The 24,182-nt window shown below is 41.8% G+C and overlaps 1 protein-coding gene across 1 annotated transcript in view; it reads left to right on the forward strand.

Annotated features, from left to right (window-relative positions):
- Positions 1–24,182, forward strand: part of CPZ (carboxypeptidase Z) — a 435,147-nt gene that overhangs the window by 319,573 nt on the left and 91,392 nt on the right. The window contains exon 6 of the mRNA XM_069632030.1: positions 12,640–12,801. Coding sequence (XP_069488131.1) covers positions 12,640–12,801 — 162 coding nt within the window. The remainder of the gene's footprint in view (positions 1–12,639; positions 12,802–24,182) is intronic.

Below are 24,182 nucleotides of genomic sequence, written 5' to 3' on the forward strand. Positions count from 1 at the left end.
CCAGTTTTTTGGTAACTGGGTAACAATAACTGCTTTTATGCAAGTAGGAATCTGTTTGTCTCGAAAAAGAAGAATTAACTAATTGTTTTAGAAAAGGGGCGAAGATGATGCTGTGCTCTAGAATATGTTTAGGAGGTAGAGGGTTTTCTACACAGGAGCTGGGCTTCATGCTTGAGAGGATATTTTCCTTTTCGGATACCGTGATAGGATTTAGGGTAAATGTGGGTGTGTTGGAGAGGTCCATTGCTATTGTCATGGTGTTACTAGGATTTCACTGGTGTTTTGAGCAGTTAGAACTTGTTCCCTTGCTTTAGTAATCTTTGCCTTGAGAGCCGTCTGGACAATCTTGCACTTGGGGGTGGGGGGATGAGCATTGGCAGAGGAAGCAGGTTTTTCTAAAGATTTGAAAAAGTATACTTGGTTTGTTCGGGGCTTCTTCTATTTCTGTATTAAAGAAGTTATTTTTAGTTTCGGCTATGTTATATATATATAAGAGTTACCCATGGCTTTCCAGGTTTCCTTATTTTCCTTGGATGGATCTTTCAGCCATTTGGCTTCAAGTGATTGTTTGGTTTTGTTGAGGATGGCCAGCTCTGGAGTAAAGCAATCATGATGTCTAGGATTAGCTCTAATATGCCTTGGTCTAAGAGTGGCAATGCCGTTGAGTATATTTTGCATTGATTTAGTATAGATATCTACTATGGTGTGTAAGCGATATTCAATCAACACTACAGCTAAGTCACTGCCTAGACTGGGATGCTGAGGAAAACCCTTATTGATGTATTTTTATGTCCAGTTCAGTACTCTGGATGACAACCCTTGTATAACACCCCCCTCTTAGAATCCCCCTGACCCCACTGAGCCAAGAAGTAGGTTTGTTTTGCAAATTAAAAGGTTTATTTGAAAATGTAAACAATATATATATATATATCACACTTCTATAAATAAATTGATAATGGATATTACACTTGTGAATATGAGCAATAATCAGCAAGAGGTAACTTATGAATAGGAACAGAAGAATAAGGTGGGAAAGAATGCTTTATATGGTTCAAGGAAACGCAATGATGAATGAAATGCAGTACAGAAAATAACTTGATATGGCTTCAACAAAAGACAATGTAATCACTTTTCCTTGACAATTCACTCCCCCCCTATGCAATGTAAGAAATGGAAGGAGAGCACACAGTCTTCAAGAATCCCAACAAAATGCAATACGAAATGCAGTTCCCCCCCAGCAAGCTTAGAGGAAAACAGGTAGAGGTTTGAAACACAGGCCCAAAATGCTTTGAATGTGATGACAATGAAGTGAGAAATGTGCTAAAAATGCTTTTAATTCCCTCTAGAGGTTCAGGGTGGGTGATATCTAGTTTATATTAGTTCAGGCTCACTTTAACAATACTCTATGATGGCTCACTTTAACAATACTCTATGAATGATTAGCAGGTTGCACACGAATTTCAGCAAGCAAAGCAAGGACAAATATTTTTACACGTGGCTGAAATTGAGCAAAATGTCAAATCGTGGCAAATTTAGTCGCGTGCGTCGAGCGCGATTACGGAGGCACTATAAGGAGTAGGAAGTCGGTTCTAGGCTCGTTGGAAAGCTTAAATCCTGTTTCTAGCACAAACGGTTCCAGAGATACGGATGATTTTGTGAAAGTAGTTTTTCGGATTTGAAATTTTAAAGCTCAGAATGACAGATGACAGTTTTCAGTTTTAAAGATGACAGAATGACACGATTCTAGGAGGCAGTTCTAATAGGCTAAAATAGTTTGGATTAGATTATTTTAAAATAAGAGATTGGTTTTGGCACAGTGAGTACTCACACTATATTTTTGAAATAAGCCGTCAAGGTCTGGTCAGGTTGGACGGGACTTCTGGCGTTTCTGCTCACAGTGTCTGGGTCAATCTCTGCTCTGCGGTCCTGGGTCTGCTAGGCACCGGTTCTCAGGGTCGGGTTCTGCCTTCTCTGGACACAGCACGGCTCCTGGTTCTGGATGTTTCTGTCACAGGGTTCTAGGCCAGAATCAAACAGCTCAGCCCGGCTATTTGAAGAGTTCAGTTGCAAAAGTTTTTGAGGCCTGCTGACAAATACTTTTGCTTGCAGTGGGCCTTCTTGGTTCAATGTTCTGCAGTCTCTGTTTAGCTTGGAAGTCTAAGTGTTGGATCTATGGATGTGAAGTCGTCGGTCAGCACGCTCCGCAGCAAATGGAAATGAATGTCTCTACCTGTCCCAGCAGTCTCTTTTTATGTGTTTTGGAAGTGGGTGTGTGCATGGCATAACTGAGCCTGCCCCTCTCTACTTGTCATTGGCCCAATTCTCCCCTCTCCCATGATTGGGGGAAGGAAATGGATTGTCATCATGATGAGGTCTGTTTATGGGTCAGAGGATCCTCCCCTGGTCAATTTGCCCACAAATCTATATTTGATTCAAATACATATTTCCCAGATACACAATTTGTTGAAATCACATGTACACATTATATATTCCTTATGGTCCATGCTTGTCCGCCTCTGATCTTCCTGGGGGCTTGCATTCAAAAATGACAACATTTTGCACTTTTTGACTGGTTTACCAATATTGGACATTTACCAAAAATTACACACATGTGCGCAAGGAGTATGGACATTAATTGATGAAGTGTCAGATTTTTAACATGCAGACATTTGGAGTAAGACCCTATTTTCCACTAGCAACCCCCCAGCATACACCACAGGGTCCTAACACCTCTTAAAACGTGCACAGAAAAATCACAAGACTAATGATATTACTTATATAATTCTGACAAGTCCGTACTATGAATTATCCATCTTTTTTAAAATTATGCTCTGGCCCAGAGGGGTGTGGTTTAGGTTTCAAAGCACATGGGGGAAGCTTCTGTCTGCCCCCGCCTCCAGCTCGGGTGGCTCCCAGAGGCACTTCTCCTCCCACTTCTCCCAAGAGGAAGCCACGTTACGGCCCCCCCCAATATAACATTTGCCTGAGTCCAGGACAAGGCTTTGTGCAACCTCCTGCAGGTGCCCCTCCCCTAATCTAATCAGAGAGGTGTCAACTCCTTTTGGTGGGGAAGCAGGATGCAGCTAGGCCTGGTAAGAGTGGCTGAGCAGGTTTCTCCTGTCAGGGGTAGTTGTCAGGCAGAATTCAGCTAAATGTCACTTTAGTTCCCAGTTTAAATCAAACTTACAATTTTTACATATACATTAAATAATTACTTCCTTCAAGTCATTCCAGAATATAGTTTTACATTGTATCCACCTCTTAGCAAGTCTTTCCTCGGCCGGGTTTGGGTTCCTCTGTTCAGTTTTACACAAAAGTCTGGTGGTTTTAAAACACCGGCTTTCTGATAGTGGTGAGTACCGGTATTGCATCCATCTTTGGGATCTGTCTTGAATTACTGCATTTCAATAGAGTGGTCTTTTGCTTGATAGTATAGGACCCTTGCTTAACATTGTTTTGATGGCATCCTTACAGTAGAGTGGTGATGTGGAACCCCCCACAAGAAGGTTGTATCTTTGGAGTGGTCTTGTGCCAACTGCGCAGTTCTCCTGGATTCTGGCGTGAATGTGGGCGGCGACAGCTCATCCCCACATCTACCCAGTCTAAGGATTCAACATGGGTCACAACCCTTGACAGGTGTCAACGTGGTCCTCATCTGAGGAAATCTGCATAATCGAATTTAGGCATAACTCAATGTCGGGGGTGGATATCTTTTTAAAATTCCAACTCATGACCCTCTTGCAGGGATTGGGAGGTTCTTCTGAGTTGGTTTTACAGTCAATAGCAAATTCGATTAGGTAGTGACCAGACCAAATACAGGGGGTTGTCTGACAGGTGTCCACTGATAGATTTCTTGCCAACACCCAATCCAGTTGGTTGTTGTTATCATTGGTTGGTTCATTGGCCCTCATTAGGACCCTGGCGGTAAGGGGTTTACGCTAGCGTTAGCTGCGCCGACCCCTTACCGCCAATCCCGAGTTCCCAGAGCGCCATGGTCATTTTTCCGCCCGCTTTTTGCGGGCGTAAAAATCCATGGCGCTATGGGACCTTGGTGTTAATTACGCCACCGTAATTTACGGTGGCGTAATTAACTCCTTCCCCACTCCCATTATACCCTATGGGGCCGAAAAGGGAATGGGGAAGGGTAAATGGGTCAATGGGGACTTACCGCCCCGCCGACCTCGGAATGGGGCGGTAAGTCCACCATCCGCCATGGCGTAAACGGACTTTACGCCATGGCGGAAAAGTCCGCCGATGGCGGAAAAAATCCGCCAGGGTCGTAATGAGGGCCATTGTCTATAATTTGGATCGCAATGTTTGTAAGAGAATCTTCCAGATCAATGCAATTTTTGCCAGCGGGATTACTCTGGCAAAGATTAAGATTGCCTAAGAATAGGGTGCGGGTTATTGTGTTTGGCTGATATTCGTTAACCTGTACAATCAATAGAGCAATAAAACATGTTCCAAGCTAATTAACACATTTAAAATAATAATGAATATATCATTTCATACAATCTAAAATTCGATTATACTAAATTAGTATCCAATAGATACAAATAAGTAATTTCATACATTACACAAATAAAATTCGATTTCTTCATCATGATTAAATACTATTCATCATTATCTAATATTTTTTCTCTTCCTCTTCTCCAAACAATTTCAGATGCCTCAACAGGCCCACGACAGCTATTGCCAGTGGTGTTGGATAACCCACTAAAAATCTATTCCATACCGCTGCTCGGTTACCATTGGCCTGATCACCCAGAAGGATTTTTAGATGAGTTGTTTGTTGGGCCATCATTGCGGGAAAAGAATGGCATGTCTCAATGTTTCAACAAAATTAGAATCCTTGCAAAACGTACAATAAGCATTCTCAGGTCAAATCAACTTCCACTCAAAGAAAAAGATCTCCTTTCAACAATGTCTAACCTGAAATGCATAAAATAAAACGCGAGCCAGTGTCCGGGAAAATGAAAAGATACAGGGCAATTGTGCCCAATCGCTTGTGCTTCATATTTAAATGTTTCAGTGATGGCTACCTATGCACACTCTGTAAGGTTATAATCCAATATTGTTTGTTTAATGCAATTTTGAACCTAATTGGATTTTCAACTAAATCTTTTGAATTACAACCCAGCTCTAATAACCATTGTTCAAACATTCCAACAAATGTAGTTGTCCCTGGATTACAGCCACTTTCAAATGCATCCAAGATCGTCTCATAGAGGGAATTCACTGATGGTTGCAATATTTTCAAGTATGTAAAAAAGGCACAACCAACAATTCCGGACTATCAATGACTTGAGGCCCAGTTCATACCTTATTTTTTTTTTATTTGCATTTTTTAAGCGCTCACACAGCCCAGGGACATTGAGGCGCTGTTACAGGAATTTGTCTTAGTTGCGTTTTTATAACGCACTTAATACCCAGATGTTTCTAAGCGCGAACCCGGGGATCGAACCTGTGTTGCTTCGTGTCGTCTTGTTTCCAAGACAAGCACGTTGCCGCTGAACTATCTTCCCGGGTAAGATTATGGCCACCTGAGTTATACATAGTGGCAACCTGATCACTTTATACCAAATGAAGGATTCACAATCATTTATGTCATTATTTACATCAACCTGCATGATATGTCATGCTACAGAAACCTGGCCATCCCCAGCCAAAGCTTATTATTATTACTATTTTGATTATTCTTATTATTATTATTATTATTATTATTATTATTAATATTATTATTATCATTAGGGAATTATTGTGTAAATGAACACTTTACACCCCTTGCCAAAATCCACAGGCAGTCCTCCTCTCACTTGGGCTCTATTCTTTTCACACAGTCGTGGGTCCTATCCTCTAGTATGCTTGCAACATTAATGTGCTTGCCCTTTAAAATAACCTGGGGTACCTACAGTGTTCCCTGCTCTGTGGCAGACACCAGGACAGGGCCTAAGAGCAAAAAGCAGTACTGGAAAATGTGTGAATACAGCCCAATCGAGCATTGGTTCAGTAAGCACAGCCCATCTACATGTTTTCAATAGAAGCTTTCTTATCCCCCATAGTTACAAATAAAAATAACTAAATGTTAAAATTGAGAGCACACATTTCCCAATTCAGAATTTTTTTTAAAGAGTGCATCTTTTTAGAATACGTCCTGAGAGTAATATCATCTAATAATCCAATAATTCAATGCCTTTCATAATACAGGAAAGATTATCTACATACGTCTGCAAATCAACACATTAGTGGCAGGTTAAAAAAATAAGTGATGTACAGCAAATACATATATTTCCATTGGGAGTCATATTGCCTGATAAATCTCACCCTAGAAGAAGAATTCATCGTACGCCAGGAAAACTGGTTCTGCAATATATGCCAGTACTGCCATGTAAGAACTATATATCTGTATTTTTTTAATATCACGCCACACACCCAATGGCCCCAGGGCACTCACATGACAGACAACAGAGAACAGAAACAGGGGGAAGCAGAAAAACGGGGGTCCGTACAGTTGAGCGAAGGATTATGTACTTAGATTAATCTATCCACCTATCAAACAAGAGCTTTTTTAGTTCTTAAAACGAGTCATTGAGTCACATTATCAAAGCTCTAATGGAAGTGAGTTCCAGATGGTAGGTGCCCAGCCATCAAAACCTGCACCAGCAATCTTTTTTAAGGTGACACGAGGTTGGAATAGCGTCATATTGTTGTTAGAACAGAGAGTGCATCTGACAGGGGTTCCGTGCTCTGTCGAAGAAAGTTATAAAGGTACTTGGCCTAAGAGACATTTGAGCACCAAAACAGAGCCTTTGAATTGTATTTGCTGCTCGACAGGAAGCCAATGTAGCTTCGTACGAAAAGCTGAAATCAGAAATTGAGGACTAAGCCTGTATACAGCAGGGACAGCTCCATTCTGTGACACCTGTAACTTTCTAATATTTGATTTTGTAGTGCCTACCAAGAGGCTTTTACAGTAGTCCAATTTAGAATTTAAAATGGCTGTGGCAATCATTGTGAACAAGGTAAGCGCATGAGGATTTAAGGTAGGAGACATGCTTCTTAAAGGTAAGATGAGAGTCAAATTAGAGTCGAATTAGACTCCTAGAGTTTTAACTGTCTCAGACACTACAATGGCAATGCCATTAACTTCAAAATGGATATACCAAGTCGAGTGTCAAGGTTTTTTTAGTTTATGTTGAGTGCCGATGATAAGCAACTCTATTTTGGAGTCATTCAAGGCCAGGGAGTTTGAGTCCATCCATATCTGTATGGCCCTGTATACTTCATTCACTCTGATGTCATCTTCATTATAGACCCCAGATAATTTAAACACTGTCTGGGTGTCATCTGCATAATTTGCAAAATAAACCCAGCGGGAAACAAGAAGATCTCATAGAGGTTTAGAGTACATGTTAAACAATAATGGCGACAGGCATGATCCCTGTGGACTCCACATGTTAAAAGTGTTCTTGAAGACTGGGCATTGCACTTCACTACATTGGCTGTCCTAGACCCAAGAAAATATCTGAACCAGCTTGCAGCCTGGGTGGTACATGTACCTTATCTTAATCAGTCTCTTTTCTAAGAGCGCATGATCGACCAAATCAAAGGCCGAAGAAAGACCCAAAAGAAGAAAAAGTGCTGCATTGCCTTCCTCAATCGTTTCCATGATATTTGATTTTAAATCTAAAAGAGCAGCCTCTGTCCCGTGGTTAATGCGGAAACCAAATTGTTTGTTTGCTAGGACATTGTTCTGTTCCACAAAAATTCTGGTATTGGGTAAAAGCTTTTTTGCCAATACATCTTTATAGAAATGGTACATTTGTAATAGGTCTTTAGTTTCCAGTGACTGTAGGATCCAGGTTCTCCTTTTCCATTAGAGGAGTTATCCATGGCTCCTTAATATTTCCTGGGATGAAAGCCTCTTGAAAGGACTGGTTTACAAATCTAGTGACCCAAGGGAAAAGCGTAGTAGCAAAGTCCTTGAAGAACATTGCAAGGATGTGGGTTTCAATTTTTGTATGACCTCCAACACCTCGTCTTCTGATACTTCTTTGAAAGAAAACAAGACAGTGCCGGGGGTTGTGACATCATATGCCGATGCAAGATTGACTTCGGCTGGCTGTAACAATTTGACTTGTTCCAGTATACATTTTTGATGTTTTATTGTAATTTGGGTAAAACTGTCGTGTATACATTGGCACCAGTTGTTGTCTACAACAATGGATGACTCAGCTACAGACCCTTTAAGTTCTTGATAATACTGTAAAATGTTCTTTTGATTTGGATTTAGCTTTATCTATTCTTTCATGTTTAGCTTTGAAAACCTTTGAAAACCTACTACTTTGTTCTGTTTAACTGGTTTTAAAGGAGCTAGAGAATCAAATACTTTGTTAGTTGCTGCTCTGAAAGTAGAAGTCAAAACATCAAGGGAAAGACTCTCATCCATAGATGGTTGAAGAGGTAGCACTCATGCAAAACCTTGTTAGAACCTTTTTACAGTTGTGATTTAGCATAGAGAGTCTAACTACTTTTGATGGTTTAGTAGGAAGCAATATAAGGGGAATCTCAAAGTGAAGAAAGAAATGATCAGACCAAATACATTGTTTGACTGATGTAACCTGCAGGGTTTGGTTTTTTGACGGAATCCAGTACAGAATGTTTCCCCCGCTATTGGTAGTATGTACAAACTGGGAAAAAACAATAGTTAGAAGTGATAAAAATAGCGATAGGGTGTCATGATATTAGTGATTATAAACCCATGAATTAAAATCTCCAAGAATGATAAAAGGTGTTGTGTCTTTGGATACTACACCGATAAAGGATAACAGTTGCTCTTCAAAGAGTGGTGTTTGCGTAGGGGGGTCTATATAACAGTAAAATGCTAAGAGAATTAACAAGATTTATGTAAATTTTCATAAGCATAGCTTCACATGAGTCAAGAATAGGGTGAAAAGATATATGTAAGTGTAACTTTTGTTAAAAGAGTACTGCAACACCCCTCCCCCCCAGTGTCAACTAGATCGTTGCAGAGACAGGAATATCCAGTTCTGGTAGCCATTTGTATAACATGGTGAGCTGTCTCATAAAGCAATGTTTCAGTAATCAATAAGATGTCAGAATGAAGTCTGACATTTCAGCAGCATGTTTTACTAGATATTGGGCCTCATTACGACCCTGGCGTTAAGCGTTTGCGGGACCCGACCTTAAAGTAGGGTGCCGCAAAGGGACCTTGGTGCTAAGTACGGTGCCGCAATTTGTGGCACCGTACTTAGCGCCTTCCCCATTCCCATTGAGCCCTATGGGGCAAAAATGGGAATGGGGAAGGGCCCATGGTGAATGGGGAATTACCGCCCCGCCAACCTTGGAATGGGGCAGTAATTCCGCCATTCACCATGGCGGACCCCGGCATGGACCATTGTGCTAATAGCACCATGGTTTAGCGCCGGGGTCGTAATGAGGCCCATTGAGTATTAATCAGCATTTCAATGTCTTGGTTGGAACCTCAGGGTTTGCTAGAAGACTAATACTATTATTATACTTTTCAACGTTGCCTGGCATACCTTCAGCAAGAACGTGTGGGAGAGAGAGATATCACTTGAGATTCCTGGCGGAGAGGAGCTACATAGGACACCAAGCAATTTATATTCCAGGGGATCTAGTGTTTTTTCTGTTGCACAGTCCTCAAATAAACTTTCCTCTGATCTGGGCCTGAGACGAGCCTTACGGTTTCTTTGCATAGCAGAAATAAGGCTGCATTGGGTCAACATAATATAGAAGAGAAGGAAAAGTGAAAGAGGTGATAAAGGAGGGTTCCGTACTTGATACACTCACCTTACACTACCCGGCACAAATCGGCTTAGACGTGCTGGCGCTGATGCGCCTGGCTATGTCTTCTAAAGGGCAAAGGAAATACAATCATTATGGAAAATGTAGTTCCGACCCTTCGACGGTACGGCAAGCCATTTGAGAAGAGCAACTAAAAGAAATTCAATAACTTATCACTAAAGCTACACACAATTAAAACAGCATACTCCTTTAGTCTTTGCCATTGCAAAATGCCATGCAACAATAAGAAAACATGTCAAAACTGGCTGCGCCAATGTAGGCTAGTTTAGACACATAACATTTATCATACTTGCTTTATCATAGATGTCCAGCAAAAAATGGCATGCCACAGTAAGACATTATGGGCCTCATCAGGAGTTGGTTGATATCCCGGCTGTAATACCGCTAACTGCAATAGCATTAGCGCCAACCATTCTGGCGCTATTACTGTAAGATCCTGGGTTGGGCATTAATGGCAAATCTCAATTCCCCATCGGCAGTAATTATGCCAAAAACAGTGCGCTAAATGGGATTTTCACCTCCAGAACAATGCTCCAAAATGCACCAGAAAGCACCAAAATGCCAGTCTAGCATTGTGATAAAACTTATCATGCTTGCTTTTTCATAGATGCCCCGTAAAAAATGACATGCCACATTAACATATTGCTAAACTGGCTGCACCAAAATGCCAGTCTAGCCATGTAATAACACTTATTATGCTTGCATTATCTGTATTCAATTTAGCTTAATTTATGTGTACAGCTGCTGTATTGAACTTAGCTCAATTTTACGTATAGCCACTGTATTGAATTTAGCTGAATTTTGAGTATAGGCAATGTACTCTATTTAGTTGAATTTTCTGATGCACTCTCCACTAACACTACTAAAAACTATCCAATATCCTGCATACACACCCTCAAACAGAGAACAAAACATACTCAGACTGCAGCAAAATCCTAAAACCATCATAAACTGCACACACTACACAACACCCAACAATAAACTATACCAATTACAAACAAATCACCCCATACACCCTGAGACATCAAACACCACATAACATCTATCAACTAAAAACCAACCAGCACTCAGTGAATGTTTTTTTTTTCTTTTATGGAAGCTACCAACAGCACATCAAAGCACTCTTGCACTTTTCCCTCTCAATCCCAGTAACTACGCCATCCCAGACCTCCTTCCTTTTCAGATCTGCCAAAGTGCCTGACTCCATGAAAATGGCAGTGATGCGCAGTATAAATCACAATAACCTAACATAACAATAGGATAGATTGCCAGTAAAAAATACATACCACTGTAAGTAATTGTTCAGCAGGCTGCAGCAAAATACAAATCTACCACTTATTATACCCTAGTAGATGAGACCTCACATCTATCAAAATGTCACCTCAAGACAGTGGATAGAAAAGATCTCTTGTCTATGATTAAATCTGTGTGGATTGCTTCTTTCACAAGCAATCTGTGTGTGGCTGGGCTTTTACATTTTTCCCTACTTTCGACATGGTGATGTTCCAAATTCTTTTCAGATGTCTTGGATCACTCCACTTTTGTAGAAACCCGTTTTGCATCCAGCTGATCCCACTGATTACTCATAAGTTGCTAACACATTATCAGTCATAAAAACTGCACGCAGAATAGTAACTATTCAACTTCCTGCCTGCATTCTCTGCCCTACGGCAATAATGAAGCAAAAGCTGCTGTAATAAAAGCTATCAGCAGGTTGCTTTTGCTTCATTAGTGCCGCTAGTGCAGAGATTAACCCAAGCACAGGAGGCTCATCCATTTCATAAAATGGATGCCTCCTAGTGCTTGAAATTATTGGGTTTGAGCCTTATTTGCTCAAAATATTACATAGGAACTGTCTTTAAAAAGATGTTTAATATAAGTTTTTGATTAATGCCCATATTTTAAGTCAATGACATTTGTGAGCCAACTTTCCCTTTAGCGATATGTGTGCATAAAATGAACATAACATACCACAAGTTGGAGGTTAGTAATTTTGACTCAAAAAACGTTACCGTGATAAATCTGCAGATTAATTACCAGCTTGCCGCAGTAGTATACTTTACCATGAAGTTTTTTGTTTTTATTTCAAGCAACTTCCAAAGAATAGAACTGTAGAAATAAAATGATGATTATAAAAATAATGGATAACTACAATGCATCTAAACTCAGAAGGGTTGCACAAAATATTGTCTTTTTATCATTTGAAATGTGTAGACAAATCTCTAGTTTCAAAGTGTCTTGCAATGCTGCAATTGTGGAGCACAACATATGAAATATCGAATTAAATGTATGCCATTTGGTGAAGTATTGCCATTTTAGACAGAAGAATAGGAAAACATTGACTGTATATAGCTAGTCTTAGCATTGACTTACCACTTGTTGCACTTTCATGAAATCAGCATGTTCCTTTGATGTGTTGTATGTGGTTCTTTGTCCGCCTGATTTAAAGACACTATGAGATCATTATTCATGAGTCGCACTACTGTATTTTGCGTAAAGATATTTGTTTTGCAGAAGCTATTTTGTTCACATTTGTATTTCTTACTTGGAATGATATAATTTGCATTAAAAGATTATCAGCGCATTGTCAGGCCCAAAAGAAAAAAGTTTTAAAATCTTACCTTCTTGCCTTGGTGTTATTCTCCATAAATGTTATTATATGAACGTGCATGTCATATTTTCTTGTAAGATGATTAATGAGTGTGCGTAGCATGTATTCGTTTTCTTGTAATTTATAAGAATTTTCGAACCTTGAGGGATGTGACTGTTCTCACAATGTTACCTTTGTAGGGTGCTGGCTATAACGGATGGACCAATGGACGACAAAATGCCCAGAATCTTGATCTTAACCGAAACTTCCCAGATTTGACTTCAGAGGTGCACAAGATAATGAGGATGAGAGGGGCACGTGTAGATCACATTCCCATCCCAGAATTATACTGGGAGGGTAAGGTAAGGCGTCATCATTATGTAAATCTGCCAGGTAAAACACTGCCAATTTTGGTTGGAAACATGTCTGTAAATATATTCACGAGTACTTCAAAGTGCATTTATATTTTAATATAACACATGCAAGCCTGTATTATGTTAATCAATGCCTCTGTATTGTGATCGTATAATACCAATAGACATGTACATCAAAGGTCAGTATAATCTAATATTTTTTATTGTGTATTATTTATTTAGTAAACTTCATACAAATATTTATCAAACATATGAAAACACTCAAGAATGTTATAATCAGCTTGTGGTGATATCAGAATTAACTGATAATATCAGATTTCTTCATACCATGCATGTCAGACAATGTTTCACTTCTCGCCAGTGTGGCATCAGATTTGAGGTCATTTGGGAAAAACCGATTAACCATCCAGTGAACAATAAAGCAGTAGACAGCAATCTCTCATCCTCCTGAGGCCCATCCACACCACATCTGTATCTGAAGGTCACAAACTCATCGAGGCCCATAACTGCTCCACGCCCCATCCTTGCTTTAATGCACATCCACTTGCTAGTGTGCATATGTGCTGCCCACCCTTGGAGGCCCAGTCACTACCCAAACCTCATTCCCACAGAACAGTCCTTACCTTGATAGTAATACCTTCAATTAGGCCTACCCTTGCCCTAGGATTGATCCCCAATGGGTGTCTCACCCCCACCCAGATGTCTAGCCCTGCCCCAATTCCATACCCTACCCAAATGACCATCTCACCATCCTGATTCACCCAGCCTCATGGCTATTCCTTCCTGAGGCATACGCGCACCCAAGACCCCTGCCCGAACCTCACTAGCGCCAGACTGTGAAGCTATGCAAAAGGCGTGCTCATCTGAATCCTTCCATTGTGTTTAATGTTCACTATATTGCTATTCTGGATGATCTCAACAGAAAATATGCCATACCTTTTTTTCTTTGTTTTGGCATTATGATGGATAACTGTGGCAGATTCCTATTCTTGCCAAAATAGAACAAAGGAGAGCAAAGGCATCTTATGGCCTAAGGCTGAATTTGTTCCCAACCCGGCATAGAGGTGATTTACAAACAAATGCTAAAAAGGTTCAAAGGGAAGAGGACACCAATCCTCACCTCTACAATGTGAGCATGGTCTAAGAGAAGGGTATCATCTTTAAAGTCAGCGGTGGACGCCCCCAAATATTCTACAGCAATATGGTATATGGTAAAAAGAAAAGGCCAAGCAAAGTCTGATATGCTGATGATTATGGTGCAAGGTTTAGTAACTTAAAATTAGTAACAATCACCCTGAATATAGATTGTTTTGCCTTCACAATATTCTCGCAAGGAAAATAGTTTATTTTAGTTGTTTCTGAATCTAATTTGAATCATGCGAGGACTCTACACTGGGTCTGACAATGTAACACAAATGAAGATGGAATGTAACTTGTGTTATGTGCCAAAATATAACCCCATTTCTTGCCAAGAAAATGTAACCTATAACCGGCATTCTTAAATAATTATCCACGTTCTCGAGCTCTGTCCTTTCATGTAGACACGGTTAGATATATACATAGACATCGGATTGAAATGATTCCCTCTCCCTTGCAACACTTAGGCTCTTGCTGCTGCGCAGTCTCTTCATTTGGACATTGAAAAAGACATGTAACTTTTGAATCTGCAATATCATGACGTCACATATCCTCTCCTGATGGGTCTTTGACTGAGCAGAAAGTATACATCTCTCTACCTTATGGATGTTAGCGATTGGGCTACAAACTTCCCGCGAGCATAGCTCAGTGGCAACGTGCTCACCCTGGAAGAAAGACAACACAACTGCAACACAGGTTTGATCCCAGTGTCCGGTCTGGTGAAAACTCTGCGTTGACCTCGGTCATCACTTTTTAGCAATCAACCGCATCCAGAAAGTGCGCCTGTTCAGAATAGCACACTTCCAGAACATGCGAGGCCTGATTTACCGAATCTTTTGCGTGGTGCAAAAAGACTTTACTCTGCCAACAAGCACCCTGATTTACAGAACACTTTGTACTGAAAAAGTACTCTTTGTGCCGTGAATTGGGCCCATCTAGCTTTGCACTGCAAAAATACACTTTGCACTGTTCTGTAAATCAGGGTGTTTGTTGGCAGTACAAAGTCACTTTGCACCAGTACAAACTCACTTAGCACCACACAAAAAAATCTGTACATCAGGCCCACACTGTCCATACATTACATCACAGCAGCCAGAGGATATTACACCTATGCATGTAACAAACCTCAAAAACTAGATTATGTTGGCAGAGAGGCTGGGGGCCGAGGCACCTCTTAAAAAGAATTGCGGCACCCGTGCAAGGCGCTCATTTGGCCAGTGAAATGCAGGTGATACACTGGCAGAGCTTGCCCACGTTTCCAGCCACCTGATTGAGCTCCCTTTTCTGTGTGCAAATACCCTTATAATGTGCACTTGAAGCACATTTATTCTAAATTTGATAAGAAGGCAACTGCAGTAGATGTATAAACACCAGAACATACTTGTTTCAGTTTTGAATTGTAATAGGACAATTAATACTTTTGTCACAATGCCTGCTACCAGAGCTAGCACTTAATATGCCGGTCAGCTATCAACGCAGAATTCCAGGTGCCACATAATCACTTACTTTGATTAGGAGGCATGCTCCTTGATTGCTTTCTTTTTCTTCAGCTTTTAGTAGCAAGTAATACATTCATGGTGGAATGTTGTTTATTTAGTGCACTGCTTGAGATTGGAACTTGAGGGAATCAGGGACGTCATTTCACCAAAATGCCAGGGGTAGCAGAAGTTATATCACACAACCCTTGACCCCCTGATGGCATCACAGGAAGTGATGTCATTTGACCCCACCCGAAGTGATATCGCGGGAAGCGATGGAACACGACCCTTTAACCATTGACAAAACAGGAAGTGGCATCACATAGCATTGTACACTACGAAAAATATTGTTACGATATCACTATAATGTGATGTACATTTCATACAAGAATGGATCGCCATATGTATCATTAAGATCAGTGTTTATAGGCCCATATGAATGCAAGCAGACGTCCATGATCAAATGATAATGATGTGTTATTATATAGCACTTGCGCTTAAGCGCTTTATATAGAATACATGTACACCCAATATCACCCAACCTGTGTTGGTACTCATTTATCGACCTCAGAAGGATGAAAGGCTGAGTTGAGGTGTTTAAGAACAGACTAAATCAATGACTCACCCCCTGAAGTGTGCCTGAAATAAACCTTTAATGAGGCTAGCAATTATTGTATAGAATTCCAGAAAGACACATTATTTGGTATTCCTATTCTTTCTGATTTAATGTCACTGCTGAAAGTGTTAGACTTGTGGCACTCAGGTTCTTATTTTTCTTCTTTTTTTTTTTTTTTTTTTAAGGGGCCTGAACAAGTAAGTAAGCTATTCCAGAACCAAAAACCCACATGGTGCTGGCCACAGCGCAGGTGCTTGCAATAAAAAAAATATATATTGTTTTGGGTTTATATTTTAGAGGTTGCAAGGGAGACCAGAGAGGTCGCAGTTACGAGCTCTGGCGACCCATAAATGACGTCCCTGGAGGGAATAAATGAACCTCCATGATACCACTTTTTGTAAAGATATGTAATAGTTTTTTGATTTAGATAAATACTGAAAATGTGTCTTTCAATCCCATTACTGGCAATGGATCTTGTCTTGCAACTCCATCGCACCTTGCAATATCATTATAGCATAAAGCAGGTGATATTTTGACTTATCTATATCCAGATAAATACCCATAACTTCTGGTGTCATTACAGTCTCAGCAGTATCAGTAAAATATGCAATATTTGTGAATAATTGCACGTTAAGCCTTCCACCTAATCACAGGTATACACCTCAAAGGCTATACCAACAGAATTCCACTGTTGTTAATGCCCCCAGATAACAGGGAATATTTTCACTGAGAAAATCTGTGAATTTGTTTATTTCAACCCAAGAGGTGAAAGTGAAAATCTTAAAATGCCCCTTAAAGTTAACTTTTTGGTTAAAAGATGATTAACTTTTCAGAAGGACTTCACACATCCTTAGTTTATTTTATTTTATTTATTTATAGATCGCACCTAAACTTGTGGTATCTGGGCGCTTTGAGCATAGTTGAATCGTTACAGGTACAGTTACAAGTAAAGCGGCAAGGCATTAAGACCATGTTACAGATTGGTCAACATTACAACAAAAGTAATACATACAAGACGCTGAGGAACAGTCCTCGTTTCCCAAACTAATGACTGGAAAGTACAAAGGCACAAGTGCATCAGGTAGCTAACCTACAGATACAAGCAAACAGTTAAAGTGTAAGTTAGTGATGCTGGGCAAAGAGCCAGTCTTTCACTTTGGATCTGAATGTCCAAAAAGACTTTTCGGCTATGATAGTAGAAGGGAGTGCATTCCAGCCCGTGGCTGCTAGCACAGGAAAGCTAGACCGTCTGGCAGTTTCCAGTTTATACTTAGGGATTTTGAGGCAATGAAGGTATGGAGATCTGGTAGATCTTGAGGATAAGTTCCTCAAGAATTTGTCGGTCAGGTATTTGGGGCTGTTTCTGAGAGGCATTTATGCGTGATGACTAGTGTGTGTAGCAGGATTCTCTCCCGTACTGGGAGCCAGTGTGTGTCCTGTCTGATGGCAGAGATGTGACTTGAGTGTGGAATATTCAGGTCAGATCTTAAAGCATTGTTCTGCAGTACTTGTAATATGTTCAGATTACGTTCAGTGGTACCAAGGAATAAGGTGTTACACTAGTCCAGCTTGGATAGGATTAAGGGTTTGAATGCATTGATTAGTTTGTTGGTATATGCTGTAGTAGAGGCTGTGGAATTCACCTGTTTTTGAGGGAGAGGGTGGAGTCTAGATAAATGCCTAGGGTTTTGACTTCCTTAGCGACTTGGGTGATGTTCCCGTCAATGTTAAAGGTTTTATAGCATGGATCAAGTCTGTTCAAACGTGCTTGGGAGTCAATGACAAGATGTTATATCTTGTCGTCATTTAGACAAAGACTGTAGGCCGCCATCCAAGCCTGTATTTTCAGGTAAATCTCATTTAATATTTTAGAGTCTTTGTTGTAGCAGCCAATGAGTGTAATGAGGACCTGGGTGTCATCCGAGTAATTCGTGTAAGTGACACGCATGTTACCAAGATGATCAAAGAGGAGCTAAGTGAAGATATTAAACAGCATGGGTGACACGCAAGACCCCTGCTGGACTCCACAGTAGATGAATACTGGTTCAGCAGAGGCTGTTGGGGCGAAGACCCTAGTAGTTATATTAGATAAGAAGAATTGGATCCAGTTAGTGGTGTTGGGAGAGAAGGCGGCACCTGTAAAGACTGGAGGGGCGGGGGTCTGTACTTCTGCTCTCTATATGGTAGAGGAGAGGCACAGAGGACCCCAGCCAAGATTCTCTATTACGGTGGCAATGGACGAGCAATCAGGGCCTAGCTTCTCAGGAGGTAATGCAGGCTGGTTCTTAAGTACAGTGTAGTCCCCCAGCTCCCACAAAGGAATGTCCACACACTGTATTAATTAAAACACAGTCTTTATATAATTAGGTTCAAGGTTACGTACACAATCACAATAACTCACTTTGTGCTTAGTGAATCTACAATGGCAAATATACACAGTTCTAAGTGGTACCACAATTATTATTATATTCCTTTAAAGTGCATCAACTGTACTCTGGTTAAATGTCACACAAATCAATTAATAGAGGTAACCAACAATAGACATAGGAGGAAAGCAGTTGGTTAGAACAATTGGCAGAATGCTGGCCCTGTTACCTAGCCACAGTTCTGTGTGCAGATCCCCCCACCTGGGCAACCTGTAAATAAAGGTATCATAGAAGCCCAGTCCATATATTGTTCACAAGAGTCTCATTTATTTTCTTCTAAAATAGTTCTACGACCCCAATGTACCTGGAATAGCAGAGTTTGTCGTTGGGTCATCGACGGATCCTTCTTGAGCGGCTCCCTTTAAGGCAGGAGCCACGAATCATCGAGATTCCATGAGGAAAAGGATTGAATGACGACGGTGGGGTGGCGTTAGTCGACGATGGATCATTTGCGTCCTGCAAGGAAGAGGCGTGCGGGGCACCTCGGTGACGATAGTTCAGATCCACAAAGAGTTTGAGGAACTGTGGCCCAGCAAGGGCGTCAAGTCGTCGGTGTCTCTGTGGTCTTTAGGTGGCGGGAAAACCACTGGCAGATGCTGCTCGGCACATTGGTGGCCTCGACTTTCTCCAGCGGGACAAAGCCGTTGACGGTGCAGGCGAGAGAGTCCTTGTATCAAATATTACTTAGGCAATGCGGCTCCGACCGGCGACGACGGTCATCGACGGTGATGGACAACAGTGTCTGGGCACTTCTCCTTGTGAATCCGCTTCTTCTTGTGAATCCACTGTGGTCCCCGTCTCCGGTCAGCAGTCTGTCATAGGTCTGTCTACCAGGAAGCATTTGCAAAGATTAGCATTGCACAATGGTCCCTCGTAGCTCGGGAAGAGGGTGCCTAACCAGATCCTCTCTGGGTCAGTACTTGGAGGCACAGCAGCTTCCAGATCGACAAAGTAGAGCAGCAGCAAGACTTCTCTTCCAGCAGGGCTTCAAGATTAAGCTTCAGTTTCAGCTCCAGTTTCTCTTCAGCTTCTTAACACGAATTCTAGCAGTGAAAGGCCCCCAGATATACTAGTTGATCTCCCATTCATTCTGCTGGGTTACACTCAGGCAACCAATCAGTCAGAAGGGCATTCAGCAGTCAGTCAGCCAATCAGGCATACAGTGCATTCAGGCCATTCTCCTCCCTCTCAGACACTCACAACAAGGAATGTGTATTGGGACAAGTACCTAGCCATTCAACACTACACACTGCATTCATACCAGTTTCGGGCAGGGCTGTCTCAGTTATTGTGTCAAACACCAGAAACCAGACATCCACAACAAGAAGTGCATATTGGTCACACACTCCATTCACCCAGGTCACCCAGGTCCCACCCACAGGGTGTACCCACAACATACAGTTACTGGGAAGGCTCCAGACAGTCTTGCCTGGCTTCACAACAACACCATATATGGAACTTCCAGCCAACAGCCAGTCAGGGGGAAGGGGCAGAGTCAGGGCTTCCCAGGACTTTGGGAAAACAAGGTAACAGGCAATAGAAAGCAAGAGGCCACAGGGGCCATCTTGTTTCCTATCAGTAATCAACTGATTCCAATGGGAGGGCCTGGGTATCCCAAAATGGAGGATACTCAGATCACCTGTCAAATTCAGCATGGAGCTGCCACCAGCCCATACCCTGCTCTGTGGGCCACACACAGGTACCCAAAACATACACTAGGGGTACAGGGTTGCAACCCCACCCATGGGTGCCATTAGAGTATCCCATGGGTATGTACACCAAATCAAAAACAGAAAGAGCTGCACTGCCAGGAGTCCCACATGGACTCCTGGGCAGAAAACCATTCAGAACACAAATGAAAAAGGACTACAGGACAAGGACAGGGAGGCCCTGTCCCTCCAATGCATTTCTAGCATCACAGCAGCCATGGACAGATGTTTGGTCAAGATCTGATGGTCGACGAGATCAAACGCTGCTGATGTGTCCAACAGTAGGAAGATAGACAGATTACCCTTATCTTTAGCTTCATCCATTTGGAATTTTAAATCCAGGAGGGCAGTTTCTGTGATGTGCCTCGGTCTGACACCAGACTGTCGCAGGCCAAGAAGGTTGTTATCTTCAAGATGTTTTCTAATTTTAAGATAAGCTGCTCTATCTAGTATGTCTAGAGTATGTCTAGAGGAAGGGGGACTGTAGTTATAGGTCTGTAATTGGTGGGTACGTTAGGGTCATGGTTAGGTTTTTTGAGGAGATTATTGGGAACTGTGCAGCTATTGAAAGATGAAAAGATGAACTGATAAGTGCAATGATGAACGGGGCTTGGTCTTTTGCTCCATCCTTGATGACTGGGGCTGGGCAGATATTTCCCTGGCAACGTGAGGGTTTGAGCCCCTTGATGATATTTTCCACTTCATCTGCAGTGACTGGGGAGAAGTAGAATGGCTGGCACAGAGGGTTAGAGGGGTAGAAAGTGTGTGTGATTCAGCCCTTGGATCTAGGCTGTTCTTTTTGGTTTAAATTTTAGTTTGTAGCTGAGCTCTTTTATCTGATAAGGCTTTCTGGATATTAGCACACCAGATTTTGTCCTTGATCCAGATTTCTGTAGGAGGGTCGGGGGCTCAAGTTTCCTTAGAATGTAAAAGAGCTCTTTAGTGCCAGGTTTTGCATTTAGGATTCTGGCATTATAGATCTCTCTTTTGTTGTCGATAATGGCAGTTTTGTACTTAGTGCCGTAGTGGAGAACTTTTCCTTGTTTGGGATAGAAGGGGACTTTTTCCAGGTGGCTTCGGGTGATCTTTTGACATTGCGGAGTGCTTTTGTGCTTTTAAGTTGGCTGTGAACCACGTGTTCACACAATGGCCTGCCGGTTTCGCCTTCCTGAGTTTTTGTGCAAGTGGAAAAATTGAGATTCCATGGAAATCGCTGCCTTTTTTATCACAATGTAGTGGTCAGTCAGTTTACTTGACAGGCAGTTTAAAGGTTCGCAGCACTTCACACTCAGAAACCCATATCTTCTTGATGGCTCACTGGGATTTGTGTGTGAGATATCTGTGGGCCTCCTAGCTAAAAGAGAATTTGTTTAACTTTTTTTGTATCAGAAAGAGGATGTCTCAGAGGGCTTAATCTGGCAGAGAGTGGTGGTATTAGGTGGCACTTTGTCTTTGACCCATTGACCTATTAGGCTATAGCAATCTGGCAAGTAGCAGTTGTCAAGTCTTCTTGGTCATCTTCAGTGTTCATAGATCATATACATCTTGAATTTGGTCAGTCTGCTTAGGAGTGTGTGTTTCTATGGAGTTGTGGATCCCACAATGCGAGTATATTTGAGGAGTTAGATACAATGAGCCTCACTGGTCTGAGAATACCAAATAGTCGTCCCAAGTATTCGCCCGAAGCTGAATAGTGAGCCATAAAGTTGTTGGTGTGTAGTTATTGCAGCAATGAGTTCCTAAATGTGCCTAATTGCAAAAACTAGCGCAAAGTCGACCTTCGCATGAACCTCGGACTTGACTCACAGGCTGCTTCCTTCTCCCTTTTAGACCAGAGCCCTCTTTCACAAGTTCCTCCATCCGCATCTACAGGACCATTCAAAAAGTGCATACGATTTGCACATGCAATACATCATTCACCTTTAGCGGCACCTAGAACTCTGTGGGGGGCGAGAACATGTGGGCATGCAAACTGGAAATGGCAAACTCTGGAACCAACTGTCTAATCTGGTGAAACTGGTGCCCCCCCCCTGGGTAGAGGCAACAGCAGGTGGTTTTCTGGGCTCTAACCCATTGTGCAAATGGTAACCACAGTGGGGCCAGAAGCAGCCGTGGTGATCTAGCAGGTAGTGATATAGACATAATATGTGCTCAAACACTTGGTAACAATATCAGAATGACTGTGCATAGAATGCGATGTAATATTGCAAGCAGGCACAGGAGTAAGCAGAGGAAATGCTGCATGCAGATTAAAGGATGCGACTAGGACACTGCAGAGAGCAACATTACCGGGGAGCGTGAAAACAATGTGGCGACAATGTAATGATACCAGCATTGTCCACGTGTTCAACATACATACTACACGGAGGGCGCTGAGGCGCAGCACAGCCTTCGGAAATGGCTGCCTTGAGTTCATTAAGCTGTACGCAAAACTGCACTGCGCTGTAAGAGGAAGCTAATTTTCATACCCACTGTGCCTTGCTCATGATGTGGCTCAAACTGGAGGTGAGCTTTCAGCGGTGGTTCCTGGGTGCCGCTTTGGCATGTGGGACTTGCCTCGAGTGGCTTATTGTATAATAGTTATATATAATTATGTGTGTATCAATTACTTTTTGGGCAGGTCCCTTTCCTTTCCATGACTGCCATTAAAGAGTCAACGTAGGTGTTATATATAGCTCTGCACCCTGACCAATTTTCTCCTGATGATCCTTTGTACATGCAGTCTTTCATGTGGCAATCAGTGTGCTAAATATGGGGAGTTACACTTTCTCATCGTGTGTTTTATGTACAAATAAAACGACTGGAACTGCTAGCAAGAAAAACATATGAAAAGTAAGAGATTGAGTTCCCCAAAAAAAAAATGGGCATCGTTTTTACTCGTATATAAGTTGTAGTAAAGAAAAAGGAAACAGTTTAGTAACGAAAAATACACCAGACGAACTGATAGGTTCTTGTTTTCGTCTTTGATGCATGCAGCGCGTGTGGTTCATGCTACTCACCATTGCATTTACGGTGTATTGGGAGCAGTATTCTTTTTGGCCACAAGATGGCAGTGTTGCATAAATAAAGAGAAATCCTTTGCAATTAAAACTGGGACCGAAAACTAGCAAACTTTATGAAGAACCATCAGATTAATAACATTGCAGTACACTACTTTAAATATACTTTTAAAAGAAAAAGGGTCGTAATGGTAACAGGCATATTAATGTGCTTAATAAAATGTGCACATATTTAACATGTCTCAAATAAGTTTAAAAAATAAAAATAAAAATACATTGCCCAGTAATATTATCTTTTCAAATTGTATAACATGCAAGGCCTGATTCATGGAAATGTGCACAGAAATCCTGCAAGGGCTGCACGCCTAGATGGACACTGTGCAAGCCTGCGCGCATAATACGAAATGTGCCCTGCCTATTCATGAAATTCACTGCGCAACCTAACCGTATTCGCAAGTCGTGCCCGGAACGCCCCCGACACGGCCACACGAAAAGCATAAACAACCAGAATAGCTAACTTTATGTGCTTCCCCGGGCACAAATACATGCACCACTCAAACAGAAGAAGGCCTGCATCTTGCAGATCTAGCGGAGTCCCCCCCTTCCTCGTAACTGTTGCCGGCACCCCGACAACATGCTTACGAAAAATCGTAACTCTGTAATTACTCGGGAAATCTGCGTGCGAACCCCCGTAAACCGTATCTACACCCTGCTAAACTGCATACACAATCCCCAAAGTCAGATCGGAACCCCGGTTGCGTACATGCACCACTGTATCGGGCATGCAAACCCACCTCTGCTCTGCGATTCCTACATTCAAGTGTACTTACGCCTGCCTTTAGGTGGCATAGAGATCGAGTGATTTGTGTGGCTATTACTATACCAAAAGGCTGCGTGGGTGGTTCCATGAATACCTGTCGTTTGGCACGAGTATTGGCGTGCAAGGTAATTGCCTGCGGCCATCCCTTGTAAAGCATATTCATCCCCATTTTCTGTGTTCTGCC

This window comes from Ambystoma mexicanum, chromosome 6q, assembly GCF_040938575.1.
Source record: "Ambystoma mexicanum isolate Mex_15411 chromosome 6q, UKY_AmexF1_1, whole genome shotgun sequence".
NCBI classification, from domain to species: Eukaryota; Metazoa; Chordata; class Amphibia; order Caudata; family Ambystomatidae; genus Ambystoma; species Ambystoma mexicanum.